The sequence below is a fragment of the Neomonachus schauinslandi genome, chromosome 12, assembly GCF_002201575.2.
Source record: "Neomonachus schauinslandi chromosome 12, ASM220157v2, whole genome shotgun sequence".
In the NCBI taxonomy this organism is placed as follows: domain Eukaryota; kingdom Metazoa; phylum Chordata; class Mammalia; order Carnivora; family Phocidae; genus Neomonachus; species Neomonachus schauinslandi.
The window spans coordinates 102,935,907-102,945,481 of record NC_058414.1 but is presented as its reverse complement, the minus strand read 5'-3'; the positions used below and the strand labels follow the sequence as shown (position 1 = coordinate 102,945,481).

General features: G+C 57.7%; 1 protein-coding gene across 1 annotated transcript; it reads right to left on the bottom strand.

Moving 5' to 3' along the window:
* Positions 1-4,732: 4,732 nt before the first annotated feature.
* On the bottom strand, positions 4,733-9,070 carry EN2 (engrailed homeobox 2). The gene is made up of 2 exons (XM_021693008.1): positions 8,398-9,070; positions 4,733-5,049 (listed from the first exon to the last, which is right to left on the bottom strand). The coding sequence occupies exons 1-2, from the start codon at positions 9,068-9,070 to the stop codon at positions 4,733-4,735; spliced, it is 990 nt and encodes a 329-aa protein (XP_021548683.1).
* Positions 9,071-9,575: the final 505 nt, after the last annotated feature.

Here is a 9,575-nt window from a genome sequence, read left to right as displayed (position 1 = left end):
CCTCACCAGCCGGAGCCAAGCAGCAGCGGATCACGCTTGATTAAATCTCATAATTAGGAGCCACTTTTTAAATGAATATTATTACATTTCAGGCGATTTCAAGAATGGCCTTTTATTTTCTGCGGGCGGGCAGCAGTTTGAAATTAATAACAACACGAATGGTGTATCCAGGGCTCACGCGGCCCGGCCGCCGGGCGCACCCTCCAGGGTCACGCACAGGCGCGCGGGAGCTCCGGGCCGCCGCACCCACGCGCGCGCCTGTCTCCGCGGGCGCGGGGCCTCCCCGGCCTGCCAGCCCGCGGGGTCCGGAGGACGCAAGGCTCGGGCCCGCCTGTGGCCCGCCCGCTCCACGCCACCCCACCCGCCTCTACCGCGAGGCCTACAGAAGGCCTCGCCCTCGGCCCCGCGGGCTGGAGAAGCGCGGAAAGGGGGCCCCGCCGCGAGGCATGGCGCGGGGGCTGCCGAGCGAGTGTGGGGCGGTGTCGGGGTGCGGCTGTGGAGTGGAGAGAGCAGTCGGCATTGCGCGCTGGCCCTTGGGCGCCAGTCTGTATGCACCTCCCAGCCGCCGCAGCTCCTCCTGGCCGGCGGCAGGTTTCGGGACGTCCTGGGGACGCTGGGGGAGCTGTCGGGGCAGGCAGAGACCGCGGAGGTCGGATATTAAATCAGCGGGAGACAGAATGACTTGTCGCCGAGCGAGAGCGAGCGAACGCGGCCTCCCCGCCAGCGCTGGGCGGCCAGCGAGCGTATTTGCATATATAGTGGCCGGTGTTTGTCGTGAGCTGAGCGCTGTGCGCCCGGCACATCTGTGCCAGGAGGTCTAGAAGCCCCCATCGACTTAACCTGTTCACGCAAGGAAAAAAAAAGTTGGAGTCCTCTAGGAGATTACACTGATTCACCCGCGTGGCTCCTTCCTTGTTTCCCCTAAAGAAAGCACATGGCGGGTCCACACTGGGTGACCCTCAGGCCTGTGTTGACCCTCGGATTCTGACTCCGGCCTGACGTTTGGACCCTCCTTCTCTGACCACTTTTTGGGCAGCGGAAGAGGAAAGCTCTCTGAACCCCAAGGGGCCCTGCTAGGCCTCTCTGTCCGGTGTCTGGCACCCCCGCAGGAGTCGCTGCTCAAGCAGGCCCCGCGGCAATCCGCATCGATACTCCCCCACCCGGGCTCCCAGGCCCCGCCTAGATTTCGCTGGGCTATGGAGGACGGGGACACAGACAGGCCTGGGCGGTGGCAGCCCTCTGGCCGGAAGGAGCAAGGGCCTCCTTTATAAACGGGCTTTCCTCTGAAGAACATGTATGAAACTGGCCTTCTGGAGGGGCAGCAGTCTGGCGGGTCCGGCCCGAGGCTCCACCAGCTCTCGGTGCTACAGTCCTGGTCCAGATCCGAGGCACCTTAAGTTAAGCCGAGAGTCCAGGCTCTGGATTCAGAAAGGACACTTGCCTCCCCTGCAGGCCTGGCTCTGGTCTCCACTTGCCACTAAGAGAGAGGGGGCTGGCTGGTGCACCAGTGGCTCTTCATGAGTCTCAAACTTAGATTGTATGCGGAATTTAAAAATGTAATAAACATAGAAGCAAAACCAGAATCTTAGCGTTTTGAGGGTCTGGGGGTTCATTCAGTCCAATCCCCTATTAGAGACAAAAAAGAAAAACTCCTTATGCTACTGCAGGCTTAATGTTTGCTTGCACTCTTCCAAGGACGGGGAACTCATTACCTCACAAAACTGTACACAGCCCCTCAACAATGTTACGATTTGTGAATAGATTAAAAAATAAGAATGATTGCTTAATGTTGCCATACTGTCTTTTTATTAAAAAGAGAGAGTGGCCAATCAGGTAATAGAAGTTGTCCCTGTCCTTTTTGTTTAGTGTTTACTCTAAAGAATCCTCAGAATTGTGCAGGGGGAGGGAAGAGACACTGGGATTGCCTGAATGATCACACCCCAGTTGCGATGACCCTGGGGCACTCCTGAGACCAGGCAGCTCGGGCTCCAGAGCCTCCGTGGTGAGACCCCAGCTCTCTCTCCATCAATGCATCTTTGCAAATCCTGGGAGTAGCCCCTCTCCTGCCCCAAGACCCAGCTTCCACTTGGGAAGCCGATGTAGTACTGAAAACACCAGCCTCCTTTGGCAGCAGGTGATCCTCATTAGTCTCTGAGTTTCTTTTACTGGGAGAAGAATCTTTTCCAAGCCAGGGAAGGTTGGACATAGATCAGCTGGGCACACTGGGTGCGCTCAGCTATCCTGCCTGGACACATTGGCCATCACCACCCTCTCCAAAACACTACCTGGATGGATGCTTCTGGTCACCTGGTCAGCTCGGGCAAAGTCTGTCCTTTCCCCACCTCTGTCTCTGGATGTGTCCATGTCCTTTGCTTTGGGGGGTAAAAACAAAACATAAAAGAGAGCCCTTCCCAAGGGAACAGCATCTCTCACTCTCCCATAGGAACAGTAGGGAGGCCAGAGACCTGTTGCATTCTGTAGGATTTTTCTACAATTATGCAATGAAATAGCACAATACTTTTGAACACTTCCTTCTGGTAAAGAAATGTACTTAAATTATTTTGGTTGTTCTGTGCTCACACAGGAGATATTCAAAGTGTCTTATTTTGTTTTGTTTTTTTTAATTTGTACCTCTGGCTGCAAAGGTAAACAGTTGCACCCCTGCTCTGATTGAGGCAAAGGCCAGGAGCACCTGCACCACAGGGAAGATGCCCAGAGCAGTTGGGCTGGACTTAGAAACACGCTTAGAAAAACTAGTCATGGCACCTTGGACATTCAATATTTTACAATAAAGCGTTTTTTTTTTTTTATTTAATGTAACTTTCAAGAATTTAAACACACAAAAAATGCAAGGGGAATGTTCACAATGTTGATAACCACAGTTGTAAATAGAAACATTCATTTCTCATAAGATTATAAATATTTGATACTGGAACTGTAAAATGCACATGTTTTATAAACTAAAAAAAATAAAATAAAAAAATAAAAACCAAAAAACTTTGCTTCCTGCTAAAAAGGCATATCATTTCATTGAGTTTCCTAAGCAGCAGATGGTTCTTCACAGAATTTTAAATTACAACTTTTCTTTTTATAGTTTCCTTTTTAAAAAGGTTTGCACTAGTATGTACAAAGTGAAACTATTATCGCAGTGAAATAAAGAGGTTTAAGGCAAAGAGAAACGTTCACCCTTAGTCCTCAGGGGTTTAGCCATGGGTCTGGCTCAGCCACAGGCCCACCCCTGGGCTGTCCCGGCTGCAGATGGACATTTGGACACGATTCTTTTTCCATACACTAACCAGAAGACAGTGCAGAGTTATATATATAGATAATGTGTTTGTTTATATATGTACTTGGTGGGGATATATTGAATATATTTAATTTACACTGTACCACACCTTCAAAAAATAAAATGTATATAAAAAAAAAAACAAGAAAAGACAAAAAGTGGTAAGAAATGATTATTTACACGTTTTCTTCCTTCCTCTCGATCCTGGAGGATTCTGAGTTCCTCCAGAAGTCAAGGTAGCCACGTGTGGGGGAACTGTGGACTCACACACGTCTGCGCGTGTCTGTACACGCACTACACAGATATGTACACACACACGTACCTTGAAAGAATGCTCTCCAAAGCAGAAGCAGCCACTTAAAAAAAGAAAAAAAGAAAAAAAGGAAGGGAAGAAAAACAAGAAAGGAAGAAAACACCAGCTCCCGCTGGAGAGCCCTCTGCGCGCCCGGAGGCAGGAGACCTCCGCCGTTTCTGGGGCCCACGGAGTGCCGCCGGGGAGCTGATGGGGCGGCAGGAGACTCCCGGGGCCTGGGGGACAGGAGGAGGGGCAGCTCCACCATCCCCGGGCCTCCGGCCACATGCTGGGCCCATGGGCCTGGGATCCCTGAAGTGGTGCCCGGAGGCGAGAGAGCTGGCTCTGGCAGCGGGCGGCTGGATAGGGGAGAGCAACAGACGCGGAGTGAAGCACACGGAGGTGCCTGCCAGGCCTCGGCGAGGAGGGGGAGGGGGAGGAGGAACCCGAGAGAAGGCAGGAGGAGGGGAGCCGCGCGAGGCTGGGGGCCTGGGCGGCCCAGCACTGCGGGCCCACCGCCCCGGGCGCGCTCCTGACCGCCGCCAAGGCGCGGCACTCCTCCCAGGACCCCAATGGTCCCCCGGGCCCTGCCAGGGCCTCTGCGCTGCCATCCCCCTCCTCCGTCCCCCCTCCCTGGGCCGGGGCTGGGGGTGCAGACCCTCCTGCTGTCCTCACCAAGCCCACACAAACAAAGTGGCAGAACTCAGAGACCAAGTAGGAGCTATTTATTCGGTTCACAGTCGTGTGAAATGCAGCAATAAAAATCTTTGGACTTCAGCAAGTTGTTTTAATTTTTTTCTTCTTTTGAAATTAAAAAATAAAAGTGTCCCATGTCCCACAATGGAGCCTAGGGGATTAGAAAAGATGAAATCCTAAGCAGCCCCCTTCGCAAAAAAAAAAAAAAAGAAAAAAAAAATCATAAAATTAGCATAATCTCATAAACACAGAAAAACTCAAAAAATATTTTATAGTCAGATATTTTGGATTTTACACCACCTGTAAATTATATATACATAGAATATTGCAGAACCATAGCTAATACACGATATTTTCACTATTAATGCTGGTATAATCTTTACACACTGGCCCTTTATGATTTTAAATTATTGCATTGTTTAGCACGGACCGAGACCAGACTCCGGCACCCGCCCGCCCTACTCGCTGTCCGACTTGCCCTCCTTGGCGGTCGTCGAGTGGTTGTACAGACCCTGCGCCATGAGGTGCACGGCCAGCGTGTTCTTATTGCCCGTGGCCTTCTTGATCTTGGCGCGCTTGTTCTGGAACCAAATCTTGATCTGCGACTCGTTGAGGCTGAGCTCCTGCGCCAGGCTCTGGCGCCGCTGCTCGGTCAGGTACCTGTTGGTCTGGAACTCGGCCTTGAGCCTCTGCAGCTGCTCGGCCGTGAAGGCCGTGCGGGGCCGCTTGTCTTCTTTGTTGGGGTTCTTCTTCTTTGGTTTGCGAGACCTGGGACCTGGGCAGGCGCGGGGACAGAACACAGGGTTAGGAGGGCTCCAGGCCTGTCTGCCGACTCAGGCCACAGAGACCCGGGAGGAAAGTGCCCAGTGCAGCTGCACACTGGGGACTGAGCTTTCTCCCACCCGGCCTCCAGGACCCACCCCTGGAAAGCCAGAAGCCAGGCCGAGGACATCGGGGTATAAGGGGGTGAGTGGGGGGTAGAGAGCAGGCTTAGTGGAAAGGTCTCCAGGGGCACCTGGCTGGCTCAGTTGGAGGAGCATGCGATGCTTGATCTCAGGGGTCAGAGTCCCACATGTGGCACAGAGTTTACTTAAGATTAAAAAGAAGAAGAAGAAGAAAGAAGGGCCTCGAGATAAAAGGAAAACTGCAGGAAAGCAGAAACCCCAAACTTCCTAGTGTGGCCTTTCTGTCCCTTTCTGTCCAGGCGTAAGGGCAGGGGGGCACAGGAGAGGCAAGAGGAAAGGTTGGGGAGGGGCGGGGCAGCCAGAGTAGCAACAGCGGGAGCCCAGGAACAGTGACAGGATGCCCACAGGATGCTCACAGGGGATACCCTCAGGTGCCACGGGCGGTGGGAGTCAGGGGGCAGGTGCATCCAGAGAACAGGACAAGCCCGTGGATCTGCCTCCACCCTAGCCCCCTTTCTGCCTCCCCTAACTGGCCTAGTGGGCCCAAGTTCATTGTTTCTCTCCTGGAGGGGAGGGAGCGCACGCATCCTTTCTGGGTGGGGAAGGAGCACTGAGCCACTCCCTGCCACCTCCCCTTCAGTCTCCCAGTGCAGGAGAGGGAACCTGGTTGCCCCAGACTGGGGCTGCCTCACTGGAGGCGGAAGAGGAGCCCAGCGGACCTTGTGCAGAGGGTTCACACTTCTGACCCCCGCCTGGGCTCCTCCCCCTGCGACAAGCCCTGCACCACTTGAGGTTGGTTTGGGGCAGGTGGTGGCAAAGCTCCTAGGAACCCGCCATCTGAAGAGGTCTGAGTGAGGGGAGCAGAAAGGAGGGCCAAGCGCTTTCTTTTTGTTGATGTCAAGAAGTTCAGCCCCACAAGGGTGTCTTTGAGGGAAGAGATGGCAAAGGCCATTCGGGGAGGAAGGCTGGGCTGCACGTGTGGGTTTCTTACTCTGTGAAGTGAACCAACTTTGGGGAGCTCCGGCCCCAGCTCCTTCCCAGACGCCGGCGGCGGGAGGCTGGACCCCTGCCGGCTCCCTCAAGCAGCCAGAGCCCCCCAGGTCTCCGCCGGGTGCCATCCTGCAGGGCCAGGGGACAGCCACGCCGCCCTGCGCAGCAGCGGCGGAGGGATCTCGCCGGAGGCCGCCAGTGCACCCGACCCGAGAGCCGGGAGAGTGGGGAAGGCAGAGTGCGCCGGGGGGGCGCGCGAGCCAGGGGTCCGGGCTGGTTCCGAGACCCAGCGGGCGCCGAGAACTCCCTGCCCGCCTACCCAGCCGTGCGCTCTCGGGGAGGCAAACTCCGGTAGAGGGGCTGTGGGCGCCGGCGAGGGGGCGCCAAGGGCCGTTCGGCTCAAACTCCCCGCCTTTTAGATTCTAGAGCAAAGCCACACTCACACCCGCGCCCCCGCGCACACACCTACCCCCGCGCGCGCACACCCACCGCCACCGCCACGCACACGCCAAGGGCGCCGGTTCCGCGCCGGCGGGCGGGCTTCGATCGAGAGGCTACCGGGGCGCGCGCGGAGGGTTAGCGGGTGGCTCCGTGAGGCCTCGCCAGGCCCCGCACCTGCTCGGACCCGACCGCGGCCTCGTGCTCCGGGAGCCCGTTCTGTGTTTCCACTGTCCCGGGGAAGCACGCTTCCTACACTCCAAACTCCTCTGGTCCTGGGGCTCTTGCACACACGAACCAGCCCGTAAAAAGATACACACCATTTTGCGGAAAGAAAATCTCCCTAAAAACAGAATTTTTAGTTCTTTCTTCCATTTTCTTTCAAAACGTAAACACTTGAGAGTCGCAGAAACAGAAGCAAACCTCGGCAAAGAAAACTCTTTGCCTTGCTTCTTTCTAAAAGGCCAAGAAACACAAATGTTACGTTATGGTTTTCTGGTTTTTTGTTTTGTTTTGTTTTGTTTTGTTTTAAGTCCAGGAAGACCAGCGACTGGGGCCCGGCCGGGCTGCGGGGCTCCCTCGGGCCACCGGGGCCTGGCGCGGCCGCGACTCCGCCGCTGCACAAAGCCCGGCCGAGGCTCCTCGCTGGCCGCATTGTGAGCCTATATGTTAATTAAATATTAACAAAGGAGGGAGGCGAGAACAATGGAGCAAATTTCAGATCTAGCTGGACAAATGTGGATTTCATCAGAAATATACACACACATTTCTGCGGGAAGGCGGCCAAGGCGAGACTCAGTTATGCTGTGATTTGGGTAAACAACCCCCGCAAAACAGTTGAGGGTTCGGGGGGGGCAGCGGGGTCCGGTCTGGGCTGCCGGCTCAGGGACAAATGGAGTCCCCTCCTAATGGCGGTTCGCAGCCGCAGACCCCCATTTCATGCAGCTGATGATAGCTACAAGGACATGCATTTAGCTTTTAAAAATCCAGATCTATGAAAAATACACCCAGAACCCCTGCACACACCCGCGGGCCCCTCCACCCACCCTCCCGCGGCAATCTGCTGCTTTCCTCCCTGAGAGCTGCCCCAGGAAACCTCTGGGAGAAGGTCCTTTCTTTGGGGGACTGCAGGCCTCTCTCCTCGGAGCAGTGTGCAAGATGGGTGCTGAGCTTCCCCAACGTGTGATCAGACAACTAAAACAGGGCGAAGGGCCCCTCTGTTTCCATCCCTTCCCTATCTCTATCCCCCCCACTCCTCCCTTCTCAGCCCAGGCGAAGGGTGGAAGGAAGAGCCAGGAGTCTTGCTCTTTCTTCCCTGGCTTCATCTGGGATAACTGGGTCGTAGGGTGAGTCTAGGTCGGGGGGGGGGGGGGGTGGGGAGTTGGGCATGGGTCCTGGGTCTGGACTGAGTTGGAAGGACGGAGAAAGAGTTAAGAGTGCCAGATTCTAGGCTAGTCTTCAGCCACCCCTGGTCTCACCAAATAAACTCCAGCCAGGGGAGGGGTGGGCTAGGGACTTTGGGGAGTGGCCCCAAAAGATAAGATAGAGAGGGAAGGTCCTGTCGCTTCTGCTTTTCTAAGAAATCTGTACCCCCCTGCGAATCAATCGTGCCCCCTCTCCTCCTGGCCGCTGCCCGGGCCAGCGTCTGCAGCACACAATGTCCCTGTTTGCGTGTCTTTGTGTGTGTTGGGGGTGGTGGGGGGGTGGTGTCCTGGTGTTATCTTCCTCCGGGTAAGTTCCCGCGCCAGCGCCGCCCCGCAACCCCGCGGGCCTCCCCGCGGCGGGCTCACCTGAAGAAGGCCGGTCCGAGTAGCGCGTGCAGTAGACCCAGGCCGGCCAAAGCATGGGCTGCGCGCCCAGGTTGGCGCTGGCCTGCGAGCTGTCCGAGTCCGAGCTCACCGATAAGTCGCCGCCGCCCAAGGCGCGGGCCTTGAGCGCCCCGTCCAGGGGGCCCCCGGCGTCGCCGCCTTTCTTGGCGCCGCCGTGCAGCGAGAGCGCCTTGGAGCCGCCTTCCCCGTCGCCCGGAGAGTCGCCGCCGCCGCCGGGCAGTGGCCCGCCCGCACCGGGCGCACTGGGCGCGTTCTGCCGGGCCTGTCCGCCCGACCCCAGGAGCTGTTCGGCGCCGCCCGCGCCGCCGCCTCCTTCCGCGCCGCCCGCGCCGCCTTCCCCGCCGGCTCCGCCGCCTCTTCCTCCTCCCGCGCCGGCACAACACGTCCCCGTGTCCTTTCTCCGGCCGAACTCCGGCCGCAGGATGTTGTCGATGAAGAAGTTGGTGATGCGGTGCGGGTGCTGGTGGTTGCCCGGCGCCTGCAGGACCGCGGGCAGCATCAGAGCCCGCCGGCGGCCAGTGTCCGCGTCGCCCGGGCTGCTGCCGCCGCCCGAGCCGCCACTGGGGCTGGATTCCGGCTGTCGCTGCCCCTCCGCCGCCGCCGCTTCGCTGGGCTTGGGGTCATTCTCCTCCATGCTGTTCACAACAAATCCCAAATTGGTTCTCCGGGGACCCCCCCCCTCCAATCAGCCCTCGGCCCGCCCGTGGTGCGCACAGAGACACTCGCGGCCGGCTCGCGCTCCTACCCCGCCGAGTCTTCCGAGGGCGTGCGCGGCGGCCGAGGCCAGGGCTGGGGTCCTACAAGTCACCGGCCGCGTTTGGAGCGGAGCCACGTTCCAATCCACGAGTTGAATTAGAAAATACCAAGAGTCTCCCCGCGCCCAAACGCCGGGAGATTCAAAAGAGTCGGGTCCTCGTCTTTGCCGCGCACCCGGGCGCTAGACAGTCACAATGGTCCGGCGGGGACCCGGGGCTCCTCTCGGGCTCCGCGCTCCTCTCCGCGTCCGGCTGCCTTCGGCTCCGGCGCTTCCTGCTGCTGCTGCCGCCGCCGCCGCCCAGGGCTGGAGCTGCGCGCATGCAGGCAGCGCGCTCCCCCGCGCTCACGCCCGCCCGGGCCCGCTCCGGCTGCCGCCGCCGCCC